This window comes from Apteryx mantelli, chromosome 8 (assembly GCF_036417845.1).
Source record: "Apteryx mantelli isolate bAptMan1 chromosome 8, bAptMan1.hap1, whole genome shotgun sequence".
Taxonomy (NCBI): domain Eukaryota; kingdom Metazoa; phylum Chordata; class Aves; order Apterygiformes; family Apterygidae; genus Apteryx; species Apteryx mantelli.
This window is the reverse complement of record NC_089985.1, coordinates 31,635,087-31,656,077: the sequence shown is the minus strand read 5'-3', so window position 1 is coordinate 31,656,077 and position 20,991 is coordinate 31,635,087. Positions and strand designations below refer to the sequence as shown.

At 57.6% G+C, this 20,991-nt stretch overlaps 2 protein-coding genes across 2 annotated transcripts in view; one reads left to right on the top strand and one right to left on the bottom strand.

Moving 5' to 3' along the window:
* Window positions 1-14,662, top strand: part of ZSWIM5 (zinc finger SWIM-type containing 5) — a 110,547-nt gene extending 95,885 nt beyond the window's left edge. Inside the window, exons 6-14 of the mRNA XM_067301121.1 lie at window positions 1,092-1,268; window positions 3,256-3,402; window positions 4,429-4,566; window positions 5,087-5,347; window positions 6,202-6,337; window positions 8,574-8,731; window positions 11,032-11,195; window positions 11,534-11,615; window positions 12,091-14,662. Coding sequence (XP_067157222.1) covers window positions 1,092-1,268; window positions 3,256-3,402; window positions 4,429-4,566; window positions 5,087-5,347; window positions 6,202-6,337; window positions 8,574-8,731; window positions 11,032-11,195; window positions 11,534-11,615; window positions 12,091-12,953 — 2,126 coding nt within the window. The 3' untranslated portion in view covers window positions 12,954-14,662. The remainder of the gene's footprint in view (window positions 1-1,091; window positions 1,269-3,255; window positions 3,403-4,428; window positions 4,567-5,086; window positions 5,348-6,201; window positions 6,338-8,573; window positions 8,732-11,031; window positions 11,196-11,533; window positions 11,616-12,090) is intronic.
* A 1,456-nt stretch (window positions 14,663-16,118) lies between these two features.
* Window positions 16,119-20,935, bottom strand: UROD (uroporphyrinogen decarboxylase). Its single transcript, XM_067301122.1, has 10 exons — window positions 20,727-20,935; window positions 19,092-19,204; window positions 18,921-19,000; window positions 18,516-18,578; window positions 18,222-18,419; window positions 17,786-17,947; window positions 17,509-17,646; window positions 16,974-17,074; window positions 16,640-16,706; window positions 16,119-16,398 (listed from the first exon to the last, which is right to left on the bottom strand). The coding sequence occupies exons 1-10, from the start codon at window positions 20,933-20,935 to the stop codon at window positions 16,234-16,236; spliced, it is 1,296 nt and encodes a 431-aa protein (XP_067157223.1). The 3' UTR covers window positions 16,119-16,233.
* Between the last annotated feature and the right edge of the window lie 56 nt (window positions 20,936-20,991).

Genomic DNA, 20,991 nt, shown 5'->3' with positions numbered 1-20,991 from the left:
CCGTGTTTGGGGCTTCCTGTTTTGCAGCCTTTTTTTGCTGCTGTGTTCCAGCATGGCTGGGACGGTAGCGGGGGAGCTGCAGCCAGGCCCTTTCCTCCCCACAAACCACCTGTTTGGTTTGTCCGGCCAGAGTGAAATTCTTGTTCTGCCCCGTCGTTCCCAGATGGGAAGCAAGCAGACAGTTACCTTCTCTTGCTGCCCAACAGCACTGTCCAAGAAAAACAATGACCCAAGAGAAATCTCAGCCCAGAAGAGCCAGACCAGACAGTTGCCTGATTCATTGGAGAGCAGGTAGTGACTGGAATAAGCAGCAGTTGGATTTACCAGTAGTATCAGCCCGGTTGTGTGAGTAGACACCTCTGTCTTCCAAGGTAGAGGGACCACATGGATAGACATGAGTGTAGGAAGCAGACTGTTCCATTTTATTCTTCCATTAATACATAGCAAGCTGTGTTATTTTGGGTTGCATAATAACAGAGCAGCACTCGCTAGCTTTGAATAATGTCGTTTTAGTTACAGGGCAGCCTGGCTCTGAACATGGGCACAGACAGATGATTGCTGCAGAGCTGTGGGGTTTAGGATGGTGCCGTCTCCTCCCTTCCTGGCCCTCTTGCACACCCTGCAGTGTTTGCTGGGAAGGTGGTGGTTCCCAACCACCCAGAGGCAGGCAGGACTTGCTGGCACAGGTCCCTTTGTGAGCCCAGTGCTGGCCCACAGCAGCTGTCTGCACCCTGTGCTTTCCCCCTGGAGGGCTGCAGTGCTGATTTTTTTTGAGGCATCAGCCTCGTATGTGACAGCAGATTAGCATCAGAAAGCTAATGGCAGGAGTTGAATGGGTCCAGCACGGGGTCTGCGCTTGCTTCCAGGCTCCTTGAGGGAAGGACTCACCACATCTCGGCTGTTCCTGTGCTCCAAGCCTGGAGCAACACTAGCTGAGTCGTTCCCAGCTAACATCCCTCACCATCACCTTGAGCATCCTGGAGCTGAACATGAAGGCTGCAGACGGTCCCATGCAGGAGCTGTTTCTATTGCTGAGCTGCGGGAGGGTCCCGCTGCTGCCCCAGAGGCACTGACAGTATTTCTCTTTGCAGACTCCCTGGCCAGGCCCAGACGAACTGTGTTCACCCGTGCGATCGAGGGCTGTGACCTCCATTGGCAGGACAGCCACTTGCAGCGCATCATTAGCAGCGACTTCTATGTGTCTCCCTCTTACCAGCGCGAGGGTGAGAGCCTCCTCTTCAACTCCCAAGGGCAGCCGCTGTGGCTAGGTAAGTGTCCAAAACAACGGCCCTTGCGTGGATAGAGTTGCTAGCACAGGTGAGCCACCCCAGGCACTGGAGCTCTGCTGCCCTGGGTCCTTCCTCCCCATGGAGAAACCCAGTGGTCTTCCTATTTGCAAGCTTCTGCATCCTAGATTTAAAGCACCTCCTTGCCCTTAGCCTTAGGAATGGGACTGGCAGCAAGACTTGGTGTGCAGCCACAATCTCTATAGCAAATCCCATATACACAGCCATGGCAGGGAGGTCTGTGCAAGCTGGCCTTCCCTTGGGCAGCTTGGGCCTGGCTCATAGTGTCCTCTTTTATCCTGCCTGTGTTTGGCTGTCCCTAGTGCTGAGTTCCCAGTGTTCCCCGTACTAAGGGACTGGGCACTTAGAAACAGAGTCCCTAGAGAGCTGGTGGGGAGCAGAGCTGTATCCTCTGGATCTTTTCTTCCTTGCTCTCATCCGCCCTTTAGTCTCCCCTGAAGTGCAATTAGCAGACAGTATAATTAAGCCTTGTATGAGCTTAAGGCATACTGGGACCTGTCAAGCCCAGTGCCGTGCAGCCAGGGAGGTGACTGTACATACATGGAGAAGGTCAAAATCCACCACTGCACTGTAGTCCGCTTAGAAAGCCAGGGTCTGCAGTCACCTGGCCAAACAGGAAGAGAAAGTTTATGGCCACCAAGACGCTTGGTTTGTGGAGCAGATGGCATTAAGTTGCCATTAAAGCCAGGAGATTGAGTTGAAAAGGGCTCATGTGAAGGCCACTGGTACGTTCTCTGCTAGTGTAGATGGAGCAGGAGAGGACATTATTCTTCTGATGTAGTCGCCTCGATTTTGGGTTTTCTGCTTTCACTTTTTGTGCCCTTTCAGGGACACAACGCAGGGAGAAGAGTGTGATTTGTCAGTGGCTTTCGATGATGAATTCAGCGAGAAGCAGAATATTTCATCCATTTAGCAAATAAATAGAGAGAACCAACAAGAAGCTCTTCTGTAGATGTGCTTGTTCTTAACCGCCTTTCTTGTGTGTTCCCTGTGGTTGACTTTTAGAACATGGAAACCCCATTTGTGGAGGTGGTTGTCAGCATTTCCAAAGCTCTCTGATCTCTTCCAGGAATAGAAATGATCCCTTCCCATAACTTTAGATCTTCTGCATTTGCCTTTTTTTTTTTCCTCCCCTTGGTAGGACATTTGCAAGAAAATGGAATTTTTGCTGCTTGTTATGCAGCATGTCATGTCATCTGCTCCTGCTAATTTCTCAGTCAGTCATAATCCTCTCCACAGTTGCTTGTGATTTCAGGTGAGCAACGAGCAGCAGGAGCAGATGAATTTCTAAGCAACTGTGAGTCTTGGGGGGGTTTCATGCAACTGTTCCTAATAATAAAACACCAGGTAGGAGAAATGTGGAAGAGACACAGTTTCTGCAGAACGCGCTCCATGGAGGCATCAAGGAAGCTGTTCAAAATGTCATCCCAAATCTGCCGGTTCCCCTAGCATGGTGCAGAAGGCACACTGCCTTATCCCATATATCTCCTGTGTAATGAGAGCAGAGAGTTGTTGGAGGAGATGGAGAGAGGTGGTTGGATGAGCACCAATGAAAGAGACTGTAAAATAGGCAGATTTTAGGAGCAATAAGAGGCAGGGTTATAACAGCCTGTGTTTGGAGCTATGGTGTTACAGCAGTGGCACACTGAAAATGCTTCCAATAGACTAGACAAGGTTTGTGGAGGTCAGGGTTTAGGTACTGCAACGGCTGCCACAGGTTGAACATGATGGGAGTCCCATTAGTATTCCTGGGAAGCATCCCTGCCACGAGCGGTGAGAGCTGAATGACTTTAAACAGGAGCAGGAGTTTAGGTGGGGCGTGGGGAAGATAACAGAAGAAAATGCCCAGAAACCTGATGCTGTCAGGTTCTTTCCCCCATCAGTAACATCCCAGGGGTTTCTGTGCTTCTCTGGCTCAGCTGTGCCCATGTTTGACCTTGCCTTCCAGAGCATGTCCCGACAGCCTGTGCTCGGGTGGATGCCCTGCGCTCCCACGGGTATCCCAGGGAAGCTCTCCGACTGACTGTTGCCATAATCAACACCCTCCGACTGCAGCAGCAAAGGCAGCTGGAAATATATAAGCATCAGAAGAAAGGTATGATCAGGGCTATCGCAGAAGGATCCCACCGGGTCTGGCTGGTGGTGTCACAGTTGCTTGAGAAGGTCCTCTCCACCCTGGACAGTGGTGCTGCCCCAGAGCAGCAGAGGTTTATGGTGGGCAGCACTGTAGGGGACTGCTCGCACCCCAGAAGGACAAATTGATGCACGTGATTGAGCCAAACCATGTTGGCACCCACATGTTCAGGACAGAGAGGTTCCCAGTAACACATGAGGTCTCTGGGCTGCTTGAGAGGGGCTGTTTGTGTTCCCGCTGTTGCCATGTGTGCTTGTGCATAAGGGTTGTGCAGGTGATTGCAGGTGGTGCCTGTGTTAAAGAGAAGCTACTTGTCAGTGGAGCTGCAGTAACTGGCTGCATGTGCTACCTCGACTTCGCAGTTGCAGAGTAAAATGTACCAGGAGACAAGAGCAGCATTTTTTATTTTGCAATTGCAGTTGGCAGAGAGCTGGGGTCAGCTACTACGATGCAGCTGATGGGGGGTAGCTCCTCGGGGCCTTGCTAGCTCAGCCAGCTGGAGGTCATCAAAAGATGGAGCTTATAAAACTCACTGAGGGTCTTTGTTCCCTCCAGAGAGATTTCTACTTGTGTTTTCAAAACATACTCAGGCTACCATTGCAAATGAGTACATAAGGTGCAGGTCTTACTTTACAGACCCTGTCTTGGGCTCTGCAATGCATTCACCATTTCTCTTCCCTTGTGTCCACCTAGAGCAAAGAACAAGCAGCTGCATCTTCCATGGCCCTTGACCAGATTCCCACCAGCTTAGGGACACCTGTTTTGTTGGGTGCCTGCTCCCTTTCTTGCCTGCAGCAGCCTGTGTGGCAGCTGAACTGCTTGTCATCCTCTCCAACTAATGTGCCAGAGTTGGCCCCTAGTCTCTGGAGGTCCCCTTGTCCTAAGCCACTGGGGTAAGGAAAGGCCTCTGGTCTCAGAGACCTTTCTGAGTGCAGAAACTGTCTTTAAATTCCTCACTTCTAATTTTGTTTTGTTTCTTTTCTGCAGAGCTGCTGCAGCGAGGGGCAACAACCATCACCAACTTGGAGGGCTGGGTAGGCCACCCTCTGAACCCCATTGGCTGCCTCTTTCTCACACTGACTGAAGCCTGTAGGTTAGAAGAGGAAAATTGCCTTGAAATTTCAGGTATCGAGGCTCCTCCTCACTCTCTTCCATGTGGCTCCAGTTGAAATGTGCCCAGCAGGCAGGTCCTGGCTGTAGCTCTTGGGCTCAGGACTCCTGGGCTCCAGATCTCCCCTCTCTCCCCCTTTGCAGGAGCAGCCAGGACAATGCTGCAGTGCAGAGGGAGGGAGGTGGTGCCTTGGGTTTGACTGGCCTCAGGGTTTGCAGCCAGAACAGAGCAGCGTAGCTGCATAGCAGAGCTGGGCCAGGTCATGCCAGCCCATGGGAAAGTTCTGGTTTTAACTGTTGCCCTGCAACCCTTGGCTCAGGTCACCCTTGGCTCAGATCTCCCTGGTCTCCTGGTAAGAGCAAGGAGGAGGGTGAAGCCCCAGATCCTTGCCCAGGAGCTTTTATCCATCAGTCAGGATATCCCTTTATCTCTGGCAGGCAGCAAGGGAAGCATGGTTCTTGCTTTTGAATTTCAGAGGATCTTCCACCTGGGAAGGCTGCTCTAATCCTGCAGCATCTCTCCCCCTTCTTCCAGACACAGGGGACTCCAAACCCCCGGCGTACCAACATGTGCCCGTGGCCACCGGCAGCCAAGACAGCGCCGAGTCCTACCTGTCCCTGGCCTTAGAGGTGGCGCTGATGGGGATGGGTCAGCAGAGGGTGATGCCTGAAGGCCTCTATGCCCAGGACAAGGTGTGTCGCAACGAGGAGCAGATCATAGCTCGGCTGCAGGACCTGGAGCTGGACCCAGTGCTGGTGCAGACCCTGCGGAAGCAGTGCATCCTGCTGCTGGAAGGTGGGGGTTTGGCATTGGGGGGTGGCTGGGTGGAGGGGGCTATGCTGGTGGGGCTTGTCCATGCGTGGGGCCAGCCCTTGGAGGGGCTGATGCATGTTGCGTTGCACTGCAGAGCATTACATGAGGTGCTGTGCCACCACCAACACCCTGAGCATCAAGGTTTTTACATACTTTCTCCTCTGGTGATGCTGCTCAGCTGCACATTTCTCATGTTTTGGGTTAGGCATCTGTTGCCTTTTGCTCCCATCATGTTGTGCTCTTGTCTGTTTGGGTTATGAGCCTGGAGGCATCCAGGCAGCCGTGGGTTGGCGCATCTCTGGGAATCACTGACCCAAGCCAAGAAGCTGTATCCAACTGCCAGTGCATCTTGTTTGTGAAGAAAAGGGGGTTAAGGGGGATGCTCGCAGTGGTGATTTGAGGGAAACTCTGCTGTTTCTCTGGACCACTAGTGTGCATCTAGCCAGCTCCTGTGTCTCAGCTGGGTGTTGCAACATCTCTGGGGTGCTCTTTCCAGTGTTTATGGCTCTTTGACCTGATCCTGGCTTCTTCCTCTGTGCACATGGCGCTGAGTCTGTAGGATGGCTGCTCTGCCCCAGTGCCACGATCTGGCAAAGCAAGTGTTTGCTGACATCTCTGGAGCAAAACTGCCTCAAAGGTGTTATGGAGGAGGGTGCATGTGACCTGAGCTTCAGAGGAATTTTGACCTGAAAGGGTTTTTACAAAACAAGCAAGCAGCCATTTGCCCTGGATCCAACTTAACTAATGCACCAGGGAGCTGTTGAGCAGATCTGGGGTGCTAACCCCAGAGAGAGTTCCTGCTGTGCTGATGGCTGACAGGCTCTACTTCTGCCTAGGTGGTCCCTTCAGCGGCTTAGGAGAAGTGATCCATCGTGAGAGTGTCCCCATGCACACCTTTGCCAAATACCTGTTCTCCGCCCTGCTGCCCCACGATGCAGATCTGGCATACAAGCTGGCTTTGCGGGCCATGAGGTTGGTGCATGTTTTATTCTGTCTCTGCCTGCTGTTTTTCCTTTCTGCTCTGCTTCACTGGGAAGCCGGGACTCTCTCCAATATCAGAGCAAGGATGGGAGCAGAGGCAGGCCTAAGACTTGGGATCCTGCACTGCACGTCCTGGTGCCAGGCAGCAGTGTGCCTTCTCCCTGTTTGGGTGACTCCTGGTTTTCAAGCCCCAAATTTTCAATTCCAAAGGTGTTTGCATGGGCTGACTGATGTCTGCTGGTCACATCCAGCCTTGCACTGCCGCTGTGTCCATTCGGCAGTGAGTCCAGCCCTCCGCCCAGCCCTTTGCACTAGCTCACCCAAGGTTGGACCACCATCTGGCTGTCCTGGTGACAGGCATCCTCTGCCAGTGCAGGTCCCAGGCACGCACTATCCTGTCATCTGCCTTCTGTCTGCAAAGCCTCGGGGGCCCTGCGGCCCCCCTGCCTGCAGGAAGGGTTGTTATCCTGCTTGGCAGGCGGAGTGGCACAGATGGGCAGATGATTTGCCCCAAGCTCCAGGATGTTGCAGAGCCGGGCAGAGAGCACAGCCTTGCTCTGTTGTCCATTAAAGCCTGGCTCTGTCTCTGGGACCAGAGGGGAGTCTGTCCTGGTTCCCCTCAGCTTTGCTTGTGGGGATGGGGCTGATGCTGAGAGCTGCCCCATCTCCCTCCCTGGCGTGTGACACACTTGGACATACCCATATACTGCAATTTTGGCAGGGGCTGGATGGGCTTGTCTTGGCCCATGCCCTTCCCTGGGATGTTTCAGGAGCATCCTGCCGGGCTGCGGTACCCCTTCCCGTAGCGTCCCAGCTGCGGGCACGGTGGGGCCCCAGCAGAGTGGGACAGGGCTCCACACTCAGGGCTACAGGTCCCTCCCTCCGTGCATCAATGGGGAAGCTGCTCTTGCAAAGGCTGGAAATTCCCAAACGAGTTGATGCCTGAAGGACAGGAAACCCCAGAGCGGCCTGGTGCCCTGTCCCCCCGACACCATGAAAAGTCCCAGCCTAGAACATCACCTTTCTTACGGCATTTCCCTGGTGAACCGTGTTGGGCCTTCTCTCCCCAACTCCGAGGGAAATTTTGAAATCCCCCTGCCTTGGGAAGAGCTGTTTAGGAGGCAGCCAGACCAAAAGAGCAACCACGGTGCTCTGCAGTGCTTGGGGCCACCATGCCCAGCCAGACCTAAGGACACATGGGCTGGTCTGTGCAAGGGGGACCCCAGGGAGCAGAGGGGGTCACCCGTGGCTGCCGAGCAGGAATGGCACCCAGTGCCCTGGGAGCAGGGCAGCTACAGCCCCCTGGGTCCCACGGAGTCAACCCAGCTGGAGGCAGGGTTTGTCCTGCCAGGGCTTGGTCTCTGCCTCGTGCTGCAGATGGGCAAGATATACCATTCTCCGCAGTGGCGGAGGGGATGAGTATCACGTTGTTCCCTCGTCATGTGTGTCTGTGTGGGGCCCTACGCCCAGCCAGGACCTCCTAGGTCAGGGGGCCTCTGATCTGGGTGGCAAGGTTGGGTCTTTGCTCTCGGGTGGGTGCCCCAAGCCCGCAAACAGGGAAAGCAGAGACTAGCTGACCCTCAGTGACCAGGGAGACAATTTCCCTTCTGCAAGCCTTGGCTGGCTATCGAGCTGGTGACACTCATGTCAGGAAACAGGGATGTTTAAGAGCTGGCATGGTTGTATTGCTGTGGCTAGCGAAGTGAGACCTCCGCTCCCCTTTCTGAGGCTTCCTTTTCCCCTGAGTTTTTCAGGCTTTTGCATATCACCACACCAGCAGGTAACCCAAAACCGCTGCAGAGGCCCTGGGGAAATGTGCTGTTGCTTCTGATCATAACTGGACATTTTAAGAAGAACCAGATGATAAAGCCAGGAGTTCTGCTGCACGCTTTGACATAAAAGGAGTGCAGAGGGAGGAGGGCTTCTTTCTTTCTTTATTTTCTTTTCTTTTTTTTTTTTCTCTGAGGCTTGTGTTTTTCCTTACAAGTTTATAAATCATTTCACGGATCATTCTCTCCCTTTCAAGTAGGTCTGAGCTTGATCCCCGTGCCCATGTGTTGTGCACGCAGCCTGGGGAGCCCCCACACGTGCACAGCAGCAGGACGCTTTCAAAGGCATCGCCGTGGGCGGCTGCCTGTGAGCAGCCCCTTCCTCGCCGCGCCAGTGCTGCGGGGGCGAGGGGGCAATGCTGGGGCTCTGATGTTGCCTCCTCCCACTGCCCTTTTAGGTTGCCTGTGCTGGAGACCACGGCACCGTCAGGCGACGTGACGCACCCCCACCACCTGGTCTCGGTGGTCCCCAGCAGATACCCACGTTGGTTCACCCTGGGGCACCTGGAGTCGCAGCAGTGCGAGCTGGCCTCCACCATGCTCACGGCAGCCAAAGGTTGGTGTGGGGCCAGCGCCGGAGGAGCTGGGGGGCCAGGGAGGTCTGGGGGAGTTGGACATGCTGCAGGTTCGCGGCATGGTTTAGTTTGCAGTCGCTTGTCCTGCCTGGTTGGTTTTGTCCTGCACCACAGTGATCTTTTGCTCAGGCTGCAGAAGGGAGAAGACTCCCTGGCTCAGCACGCTGCAGGTGGCTTTCGGCAGGGCTGGTGATAGGAAACGGATGTCTTGTGCGGGACACTGGGGTCCCAGCTGCAGGCGACTTGTGCAACACCTCCTTGCTGGTCTCTTGGGCCTCTTCATTTCCTGCCTAGGCATGATGATGGAGGCTAGCAGAGGTTTTTCATTAAACTTCCATTTGTGCAGAAACCAACCCCACTACCTTCTGGTGGCAAACCTGCCAGGCTGGCGAACGCTTTGTACCCAGCATGGGCTGGCGAGCTGAGCGCTTATGGCTGGCTCGCCGTCCAGCACAGCATCCGTGGGCGCCTCCAGAAAGCTCCAGCCTTGCTGGCTTTGCAGCACCCGTTCGCTCCTTCCTGCCCTTCTTCATCTTGCTGCTTTTCTGGGGCTGGCTGTGTCCTTTCCCCAAATTGTGGGGACCCGATGGAGAGCTGGTGCCTGGACAGAAGTGGTTTATCCTTAGTTTCTTCTCCCTGCCAGCCCTTTATGGGGATGAGTTTTATGCTGGGGGTATAGGGCCATTAGATTAAATCTGCTTTTTCCGACAGTGCTGTTCCCTGGCTGTTCTCTCACCGCAGCATGTCCCGGTGCGATCCCGTGTCTTCACAGCGTTTCTCACCCGCGCCCCCGTTAGCCATTTTAGGGAGACTTGGAATTTGGTGATGGTGCAAACGGCTGCTGTGCGTGGCAGGAGGTATTTTTAGCTATTAGTCATCCGAGCTGTCTGTGTGCCCAGGTGCAGCTCTAGGTTTGCTGTATTGCTGTGCATTATTTGGTTTTCTTTACTTGAGGTTCAGCTGCTCAGTTTATGACTGTGGGAGTAAGGCTCCGTCTCAGATGTCTCGGGTCCAGTAAAGCGGCGAATCTGGGTAGTCCTGGCCAGGCCTTTGCAGTGGGAAGGCATCACTGCACAAAACAGTATGTGTGTGGCAAACAGCTTTTTTTCTGACGTTCCTAAACAAAGACTGACCTTTCCGCAGCCATTTAGCACTGGGCATCTCCCCAAAGCCATACTTTGCTGGGAGAAGTCTGTTTTACAGCCATCAGACTAGAGCCCAGGGTAGATGGAATAAACCAGAGGTCAGAGCCCTTGGGAACATGCTTGACTGGAGACATCTGCCCTGGGACTATCCAAGGAGCAGGCAGGAGGCCGATCCAGGTCTCAGTTTTCTCTGTTTGCAGCTGGGGGGCTGCACTGCCGCTCTTCCTAGCTCAGTGCTATGTCTGAGGCAGGAGATGCTGTTACATAGGAGAGTGCGTAAGGGGGGCAGTGGGCCCTGGATTTTGCAGTTTGGGCTGAAACTGATGGCCAGAATGAATGGAGGAGGTTCAATCTGTCTCTCCCCAGCTGGAAATCCAGCATTGCTGTGGTTTTTCTAAGGACACAGAGTGAGGAGGCTTATACCATCTTGCTGCGTGTTGTAGGGATCAGAAGTGTTGTGGCAAAAAACTGCAGGTGGTTTCTAGCGGGAACACTGGGCAGCGAGGTGGTTTCCTGCAGAGCATCATGGTGCTACAGCCGGCACAAGCATGAACAGGCAGCACGTCCCACGCGATACAGCAGAGCGAGGTGTTACCAGGGGACTGAGCCTCTGTGAGGGCAGAGGGGGTTCCTGTTTGATGCTGATGTATTGGAAAGTGTCTGGTGTCTTTTGGGGTTTTTTATCCTCTTGGTGGGTTTATCCTCACTTTGAGTGAGGATGGATGCTGCTTCATTGGTGAGGATGGATGCTGCTTCATAGGCTGTGTTGTCTCAGAGGACTCATGGAGGAGAGATTAGAGCAGGTCCTGGAGGTCTGTGGCCTGAGCTGCTCCTCATTCCTCTGAGAGGAGCCCGACATTGGCACTTCATCAGCAAATGTACTAATCCCCTGGCCACAGGACTGTCCTGCGGGGACAAAAAGGGACAGACATCCTGTTTTGCTGTCAGACTGCAGGACCTCATCCTGCATGCCTGTGCATCCCTCTGCATGTGCTGCTGGAGGTGCCTCCATGGCTGCAGGGACACAGACTGACCTTGCTGAAGGGCTGGTTCACTGCATGGTACAGGCAGGGGATGGGGTCTGGGGATGAGGGGGAGGCAGGCTGAGCCATCTGACCATCCTTGCGTGCGCCCAGGGGACATGCTGCGCTTACGCACAGTGCTGGAGGCCATCCAGAAGAACATCCACTCCTCCTCCTTGATCTTCAAGCTGGCCCAGGATGCATTCAAGATTGCCACACCGGCTGACAGCAACTCTGACACGACGCTGCTCAACGTGGCGCTGGAGCTGGGGCTTCAGGTATGGGAATGCGCTGGGGATGCCTGCAGCCCTTCTGCCCCCCTCGCTGCAGGAATGGCCCCAGGGGGGCTCTTCCACTGAGCAGGAGGTCCCCCAGGTCACCTAGAACTTTCATGGAAGGAGTAAACTCATTATTGTATGGCTTTGCGTGGGGCAGCTCAGCCCCAGGAGGTCTGTGTGCCTGCTGCAGTTTGGGTGGAGGTGAGGCAGCGCCCGAAAGCCTTGGCAGGGAGCCGAGAGCCATCAGGGCTGTGGGGATCTTTGCGAGAGCACTGTGGTCCTGGGTGACCTTGGGTGGTCCACTGGGGTGGCTGGTCACCCTTGGGTTTGCCTTGCAGGTGATGCGCATGACTTTGTCCACCCTCAACTGGCGGCGGCGGGAGATGGTGAGGTGGCTGGTGACATGTGCAACAGAAGTGGGTGAGTCTACCTCAGCACCTCGCTCCGCCAGTGGGGAACTGTCCTGCATGCGGTGGGAACAAGGTGGGCATGGAGATCCCAGGAGCAGTTTATAGCCTTGGGCCAGGGAGCTGGAGGTCTCCTGGGTCTACCCTTTCTTTCTTCTTGGGCAACTCAGTGCTCCCCCAGAGTATCAGCTGGCAGGACTAGGGCTGTAGTGAAGGGTGGATTTGGGACTGGGACAGGTCCCCCCAACCTGGGCCAGGCTGGAGGTGTTTGCTGTACCCTGTGCCATGGGAGTGCAGGGTGGCATCCCTGTATGCCCTCCTCCAGACCCGTCTCTGTTGTAGCAGAGGCCATGGCTCCAGCACTGCTGTGGACTTGCTTTTCCTTGGCTGTGGGTCCGGGGTGGCTCCGGATGTCCGGAGATACAAGAGGAGCCCCATAATCCAAGCCGGGCTCCGGGGCTTTGCCGTGACCCCTGTGTCTCTTGCAGGAGTGAGGGCCCTGGTGAGCATCCTGCAGAGCTGGTACTCGCTGTTCACCCCCACGGAAGCCACCAGCATTGTGGCTGCCACAGTGATGTCCCACAACACCATCCTGCGCCTGAGCCTGGACTACCCACAGCGGGAGGAGCTGGCCAGCTGCGCCCGCACCCTGGCGCTGCAGTGCGCCATGAAGGACCCCCAGAACTGCGCCCTGTCCGCCCTGACGCTCTGCGAGAAGGACCACATCGCCTTTGAGACAGCCTACCAGATCGTCATTGATGCTGCCTCCACTGGCATGACCTACACCCAGCTCTTCACCATTGCCCGCTATATGGAGCACCGGGGCTACCCACTCCGGGCGTTCAAACTGGCCTCGCTGGCTATGACTCATCTCAACCTGGCCTACAACCAGGACACGCACCCGGCCATCAACGATGTGCTCTGGGCTTGCGCCTTGAGCCACTCTCTGGGCAAAAACGAGCTGGCGGCCATCATCCCACTGGTGGTGAAGAGTGTGCACTGCGCCACGGTGCTCTCGGACATCCTTCGCCGCTGCACCATGACGGCCCCAGGCCTGGCCGGCATCCCCGGCCGCAGGAACTCGGGGAAGCTGATGTCGACCGACAAAGCGCCCCTGCGGCAGCTGCTGGACGCGACGATAAGCGCCTACATCAACACCACGCACTCCCGGCTCACCCACATCAGCCCGCGGCACTATGGGGAGTTCATCGAGTTCCTCAGCAAGGCCAGGGAGACCTTCCTCCTGGCGCAGGACGGGCACATACAGTTCGCCCAGTTCATTGACAATCTCAAACAAATCTACAAAGGCAAGAAAAAACTGATGCTGCTGGTGCGGGAACGGTTTGGGTGAGCCCCGGCCGCTGCCACTGTCACTGGCAGGGTGTGGCCGCGGCACGGGGACACGGGAAAGAAGAAGGAACGAAAGCGGAGAACACCTTCCCCCAATCGGCAGAGGCTGCTCTGTTCTGTTCTTCTGTTTCTTTTTTATTTTCTTTCTTTTTTTTTCTTTCTTGGATTTAACCATTTCACACGCTGAGAGGATCCAGAGATTCTTTGGGCACAAACCAAAAGGCAACCACAGGAAAGGATGGTTTGCTCAGCCCTTGCCCTCCCTTGCCAATACCAAAAGCTAACCTGGAAATCTAATACCTCTTTCCTGAAGGAAGCGGTCGCTGGAGGGATCCGAAGGTTGCAAAGTGCAAAAATCTTAAAAATTACATGGGGAAAAAAAAAAGGAAAGAAAGAGCGAGCAAAGAAACCCGCAACACTAGAACCTCATGCGTCACCAAAAGCGATGGCTTTGCAGAGTGCTTCTCCCGCCCGCCCGAGACATGCAAACTCCTCTATTTGTGAAGATACTTCAATAAAAACAAGTTAAAGTAACTGTTCTCAGGGATTGCTTACTAAAAGTAACACAAAAAAGCATTTATGATACTGTAAATACTATAGTATATGTGTCAATTATTAAATTGTAAAGTTATAATTATTTATAATTCTGTCTTTTATTTGGGGATACTTGAAATTGTCGTGGGCTGGGGTGATTATTTTTATTATTGCTATTATTATTATTATTATTAACTATTATTTAAAAAACCAACAAAACCACAAACAAAAAGAGGAGAAGGCACGCGAACATTTCTCAGGTTTCCATGGCATCGGCGGCAGCAAGAAGGGTGTGGGGGGAGGCAAACGTCCGCTCGACTCGTGGCCCTGGGACAGACGGACGGGCGGACAGACGGACAGAGGAGCGTCAGGCCAGCACTTGAGGACAGCGAAGGAACGGACTTGGGCGGCGCTTGCTCGGACACGCACGGACGCTGGCCTCGCAGCAGGCCCTTCGCCTCCAGCGGGCTCTGCCCGCGGTCTGCGCGGCGGTGCCGAGGGCCGGACCGAGCGGCGAAGGACGGCGCGGCAGGCGCGGGAGCAGCGCGAGCCCATCTTGTACATAGCCCAGTTTTTAGCCTTCCCTCCGTGGGCGCACGTGTGTGAGTGTGCGAGGTGCATGGGAGTGCGTGCACAAGGGGTGCCTTTCTTAGGGGGAGGGAGAAGGGGGCAGGGGCAGCAATGCGGCCCCCTTGGGGCATTTTTACTTTCCTCTCCGTTTCCAAGCTGCGGCCAACGTGGGGATGTGCGTGCAGCGGGCGCTCGGCTCTTCCCCGGCTTCACCGCGAGCAGCCGGGGCCAAGCTCTCGCCTGGCTGGAGGGCGAGCCCTGCGCAGGGACGGACTCTCTCTTCGGCCCCAGGCTGGCGGCTCTTAGGTTTTGTTTCATTTTCTTTCTGAAGGGTCGGGAGGGCTGGGGGGCCGGGGCCAGTCTGGACAGTGACTTGTAGTTAGCGAACGTGGGCTAGTTATCTACTGTCTGGTTTGACTTTTATTTTTTGGAAAGTGACTTGTGTCCGCGCTCCGGCCAGGAAACCAATTGTACTCGGTATCTGTCGCCACCGAAATAGCATTCTTCAACCAGTCTGTTTCTCTCCTTTTTTTTTTTGCGTGCGTGCGTGTATGTGTGTGTGCGACCTCTTCATCTGATGTTTAATAATAAAAGGGATGAACGTTACCGCGTGTATTTCTACTGCCTTTATCCGAAGCCAGAGGGGTTTCCACGTGTGCTGCGCAGCACGGGCAGCACGTGCGATCCAAGGAGGGCAGGTGCCACAGAGGATGAGGTGAGGCTGCTCTCCAAGGCGTCCTGGCTCTCCGGGGCATCCTGACTCCCTTGCCTTGCGGAGGGGCAGAGAGCAGCGAGACACCTTGGTCGCCCTGGGGTGCGATTCCCAAGTGCGCTCGGCATTAGCGAGTCCCAGTCCAACCTGGTGGCAAGGACTGCCCTGGCCACGCCGGCTGGAGCAGCGTTGGAGCAAGCAGTGGCCTCATCTTGATCGATCCTACAGCCAGCTCTGACCACAGTGAGTGGGCTGTGGTGTGGGGTTTGGGGGAATTGGGGATGGCACAGTGTCATATCCCAGGGCTTCTGGGTGCTACCAGCACCCCAGGGTGCTTGCTCTGGGGCATGTTGAGCCCCAAGCAGAATTGGGTCCCCTGAGGAGGGGATGGGTTTGTGGGAGGAATTTCAAGGTCTGATGGGATGGTCCCAAAGAAAGTCTGGGCAGGGAGCTGGGGAAGGTGATGGTTGTGCTAGGGCCATGCTATCTGCACCCCCTCCAGTGCAAGCAGGCTCTGCCTCCATCCCAGCCAGCGGGGCTTTGCGCAGGGTGTTGCTGGCACCTGGAGGACTCCTACCACATGGCTGGTGAGCACAAGCTGACTGTTTTCAAGGTGAGTCCCACTGGGTCTGCTACCAGCACTGGGAGACCCCAGCACTGCTGGGTCAGTGTTGCACCGCTGAGGGAGGCTGTGGAAAAGCCGAGCCACAGCAGGGCCATGCCAAACGGCCACCAAGAGCTTGAGCAGTGGTCACACTGAGCCTGCAGCAGAGGTGGAATGTGATCCCCAAGCCCCTAGGGCCCATGGCAACTCTTCTCCCTTTGCTGGGCTGAGCCTATCCTTAGTGCCTGGAGCTGTGGTCTGGGCTCACATCCCCTCTCACAAGTGCCTGGCACAACACTTCCCAGCCCTGGCAGGGAGAGCTAGCCTTGGCCAGGGCCTGGCAGTCACTCCCCACCCCCAAAGCTGCCCAGACTCTGCCTCACCAGCTGGCTGCCTGCCACAGCCTCTCCCAGGGCAAGAGGAGAGGCCAGGGGATGGCTGTGTCCTCCCTGTGGCCAAGGAGCCACCACAATTCCTGCTCCAGGGTCTGAGGGGAATGGCTAGACCCAGGCTGGGCCTTGGTGCCAGGCCCTCAGGGCTGTTAGGGCTCCCAAGAAACTGCTTTACAGACTGGGGGTGGGGGTGGGGGTGGTCCCTGGAGTCCCCTTGTGCCCCATTCCAACCACAGGACTGGGCTTAGGGGCTCCCTGTCATCCACACACCCCACCGCTGGGCTGGCAGCAAAGCCCATCTCCTCTGGGGCCAGCCAATTCCCCATCCCCACCCCAGCCAGAGCCACACGGCTGCCACAGAGAAGGTGCTGGTTTAATGCTACATCCCAACCTGGAATGAGCCCTGCAACCATGCAGTGCTCGGGGTGGCCATGCTTCAGCCACAGTCCTGTGCCCCGAGCCCCAGGGCTCAGCTGTGCTTGTTCATGTGGTGGGAGTGAGCATGCACAGCCTCCACGAAGGCACCCACATGCTCGGGGCTCATGTCAGGGTAAAGGCCGTGGCCCAGGTTGGCGATGTAGCGTTGGGTCCCGAAACCCTCCAGCATCTTCTTCACCAGCTCCCCAATCTTCTCCTGCAGGCATGGTTGGAAACCATGTGTCAGTCCCATCCAGCCTGGGGTACCCAGTTCCCCACTAGTCCGCATCCAGCCTGGGGTACTTGGATCCCCATGCCATAGGGCAGGGCACACACAGTAGCACAGGCTTAGTCCTCCTGGGACAGGAGCCGACTGTCCAGGTGGGGAAACTGAGGCAAGGAGGCTTTTTAACCCAGGACAAAGCTAGCCCCTGTTGCTGGTCACAGCCATCGCTCACCTTGGGTGCGTAGAGGGCGCAGGGGTCCAGGTTCCCTTGCAGGGTGATGTCTTTGCCTATCTGTGCACTGGAGTGGAGAGGAAGCAGGTGAGTTGATGCATGTGGCTCAGAGAGCAGGGGCAGCCGGATGCTGGTCCAGCCCCCACTGTTGGGCATGCGGGACACCTCAGTGCAGCTCCTGGTTGCTGTTAGCTCCACATAGCGCTGGGGCCTGGCTCTCCCCACCTCTGGGCCAGAAATCCCCAGGCCTGTGATGGCTCAGGGCAGAGGAAGGGGCCGGGGCACCCAGCCTGAGGTGCAGTGTGGGTATGTGAGTGCCGTGCCAGACTCTTACCGAGCTTCCTGTGGCCTGATAGTCCAGTCGAGACCGACCACGTCGTAGCCAGCGCGGGCCAGGTCCCCCAGTGCATAGTGTGCGTCCTTTGCAAAGATAATCTGAGGAGGGAGGAGACGGGCAGTGACTCTGCTCTGGGCCAGGCCCCTCTCCATGGGCTGGCACAGGGGATGCTGAGGACAACGGGGGATACCCAGGAGGATGCAAGAGGCACCAGGAGCTGCAAGGAGGGATGTTGTCATGCTGTTGCTCCCGTAGCAGGTTGGGGGAGCAATGCCTGTAGGGTGGCAGTGCTGAGCACCCATGATGGGCTGGTGGGGGCTGACTGCAGACACCAGCTCTGGAACTCGGAAGGCAGCACAGGGCCCTGCTCACGGGTGCAGCAAGGAGTTCCCAGACACCCTCTGTGCTGGTTTCTGGCCTGTTCTTAACCCCCTTCCTCCCCATTGCTGGGGCAGGGAACGGGCCATGCTCCTCCTCCTCCTCCCCATGAGCCCCCAGGCAACAGGACTACCCTGGGCAGCCCTGGACTCACCATGGGCACTAGGGGTAGCGCCTCAGCCTTCAGCTTACTCTTCACACCCCGGGCGATGTCTCGGATGTAGGGCAGGGCGAAGTCCTGGAACTGCTCCGGGCCCAGGTGCCCCGCATGGGATTCAAACAGTTGGAGCGCCTGTCGGAGATGCGGGGCAGGGAGAGCCGTGGCCACCATGTGCCCCAGTCCCTCCTCCTTCTCCTCCCAGCTGCTGGATCCCCTCTGCTCCTTGTCCCTAGTCTCTGCCCTCCTGCCTGGACTTGGCCCTGGGACACACCTGCGCTCCAGCAGCCACCTGCCCCACCAGGTAGTCGGTGATGACATCCGCCAGCAGCCGCAGGAGTCTGTGGCTTGCGTCGGGGTGACGATAGAGCCAGCTCTTGGCCTTGGCCATCGTAGTGGAGCCACCACCTTCAATCATGTAGGACATGAGCGTCCACTGCGGGAAGGAGAGGAGAAGGTGAAGAGGGAGATGGAAGATGTGAGGGACCAGTCACGAGATCAGTGCTGAAGGCAGGACCTGTGAGCGGCCCAGAGCCTGGGGCTCAGCTGCTCCCACATCAAACATCCCCCTGCCTTACACAGGATGAACTACACTACTGAAGCCAGTCCTTGCAGCTCTGGGGCTGATGGGGATGGCATCACCCCAGAGAAAGGAGGAGGGAAGACCATGCCCAGCTGGAAATCCCACCTCCTGGAGCCCCATCACTTACAGGTGCCCCGGAGAAGCCGATGAGGGGCACCTTGCCCTCCAGGCTGTGCCGTGTCAGTGTGATGGCCTGGAAGACGTAACCCAGCTCCGCGGTCACGTCCACCTTCTGCCGCAGTTTCAGCAGATCCTCCACCTCCTTCAGGGGCTCCGGGAAGGTGGGTCCTTTGCCAGGTGCCATGACAACATCCATGCCTAATGCCTGGGGATGGGAGAGAGAGGAAGAAGCAGGAATGGGGCAGTTCTGGACCAGCCCCCTTCCCAGCCACTGCTTCCCACTGCCAGCCACAGCACTCACCTGGGGTACCACCAGGATGTCGGAGAAGATAATAGCAGCATCCAAGGGGAATCGTCTGAGCGGCTGCAGATGGCAGAGGGGAAGAAGCAGTGTAAGTGAGGGGCCCAGGCCCCCTCCCCATAGAGGGCTCAGACATGCACACAGCCACCCTGGGCAATGGGGTCCCCGAGGCAAGTGTGGAATCTGCCTGGTTAAAGGTGGTTGTACAGGCCATGCTACCCTGTCCCATTCCCAGCGGGTCACTTGGTGACTGTCAAAGGGCCCCTGAGCTAGGCTTTGGGCTGCACAACTTCCTAGGAGTTGCAGCCACCCAGGCTAAGAGGCAGACCTAAGGGACAGGGAGAAAACCTGTCCCAATCTGGGAGAGGAGAGGGGACACACAGACCTCCCCAAGGGCCTGCTCACCTGCAGCGTCAGCTCACAGCACACTTTGGGACTCCGGCAGGTGGTGAAGAAATCCTGTGCAGCCCGGGTCTCTCGAAACTCTGCAAGAGACAGGCATGAGCATGACAGGGTGCACGCAGGGCAGCACCAGCTCTGCCCTGCTGCCCAACTGGCATCCGTTCATCTGCTCACCCGGCAGGTAGCGCCCTGCCTGCCGCATGCACCACACCGGCGTGTACTCCGTCTCCTCACCACGGGCCGCTCGCAGGAATGTGTCATTCTTCAGCTTGGGGAAGCCCTTGGGGCTACAGCCAGGAAGGAGCAGAGACAGGCTGTCACCAGAGAGAAAAGGGGCCCAGGTGCCCCTTACCCGGGGTGCAGAGGGAGACTGAGCAGGCAGGACAGGCTGGGAGGGTGATGCCTTGCATGGAGCCGGTAACATGCTGCTCTGTCTCTTGCAATGGCATCACTAGTACCAGCTTTTTGCCTCAGTTTCCCAGCAGGATGGGGGGCTACAAGAGACCCCTTGGTGCTGCCAGGGGCGAAGGGGATCCCGGAGAAGGGAGACCGGCGCTTTCCCCTGCTTGTGGCCAGGCAGGCCAGGGGGTGAGCAGAGCCAGGCTGGTCCCCAGGCACCAGACCCCCACAGCCCTGGGGCTGCAGCACTCGCTGGGCCGTGTAGGGCCCTACCAGATCTCCAGGGCCCCCCGGGACAGTGCTGATCCAGGGCATGGCTCATCCATGGCTCCTGGGGGCTCACCCCGAGGCAGTGCCAGCCTGGGTGCCGGGACCGGGGCTGGCAGCCTGTCCTCGCTGCCCAGCCGATCTCCTCAGCTGGGAGCATTGTGGCAAATACTTTCCCGCGCACATGACCCGGGGCCTCTTCCCGCTCCAGATCTGGCCCTACTGGGCCCGAGGACAGGGCCAGCACGGAGGCCTCCCTGGGGACAGGCAGTGCCTTGTCCGGGGCCCTGCGAGATTAAGTTATCAGGGGCAGCAGTTGCTCCTGCTCAGAGAGACTCGAGCCCAGCAGGACCCTGGGTGGCCCCGGCGCGAGGTGTCCCTGCGCACGCTCGGCGTTCCCCAACCCCTATCTCGGCCACACAGGCCTGGGTTGGTGGCATGGGGCTGAGCCCCCGCGAGCCATGGCAAACTCGGTGCATGTGCTGCTATGGAGAGGGCAAGCCTGCGCTTATGCAGCGGCCTCCGCTTCGTTAGACAGCCAGGTGTCCCCGACTCCTTCCCGGCGGGGCTGTCGCCCGCAGACCGAAGCCCAGCCTGCCCCAGCAGCACGGAGCGGGCATGGGGGTCCCGGCCCCGCCGGGGTCCCCGAGCACAGCACAGCCCCGGCCCCCCGCACGGGACAGGCCAGCGCTGTCCCACTGCGACACGGCGTGGGGCTGCGGACCAGTGCCCCAGTGACCCATCCCAGTGTGGGACCAGTGTCCTCAGGGCTAGAGCAGTGCAGCACCAGCGTCCCCAGAGCCACACCAGTGTCCCCAGTGCAGGGCCCCCATGCCACACCAGTATCCCCGAGGCAGGGCCCAGCGCCGCACCAGTATCCCCAGGGCCACACCAGTGTCCCCAAGGGAGGGCCCAATGCCCCACCAGTGTCCCCAGTTTCGCACCCGTGTCCCCAGTACGGACTCCAGTACCACACCGGTGCCACACCAGCGTCCCCAGCGCGGGCCCCCGGTGTGGCAGTGCGGGCCCAGGGGAGGCGGCCGGACCCGGTCCACCCCCACCCGCCACACCGGAGGGGGCCGCGGTGCGGCACGGCGGAGGGGGCGGCTCTGCCCGCCGCCCTGCGGGCCCCCGGCTACTCACACGAGCCGCTCACTGCCCTCCATCCTCCTGCGTCCCGCTCCCCGCTCCCCGGTCCGTCTCGACCCGCCCCGCCCCGCCCCGCGGGCGCCGCCATCTTGTCGTGGTCCCGCCCCTCCGTACGCGGCATGGACGCCGCCATCTTGCCCCCTCCGTACGCCGCCATCTTGCCCCGCTCCCGGCCCTTCCGTACGCGGCACGGGCGCCGCCATCTTGCCCTGCCTCCGCCCCGCGGGCGCCGCCATCTTGCCTGGGCAGCGGGCGGGGT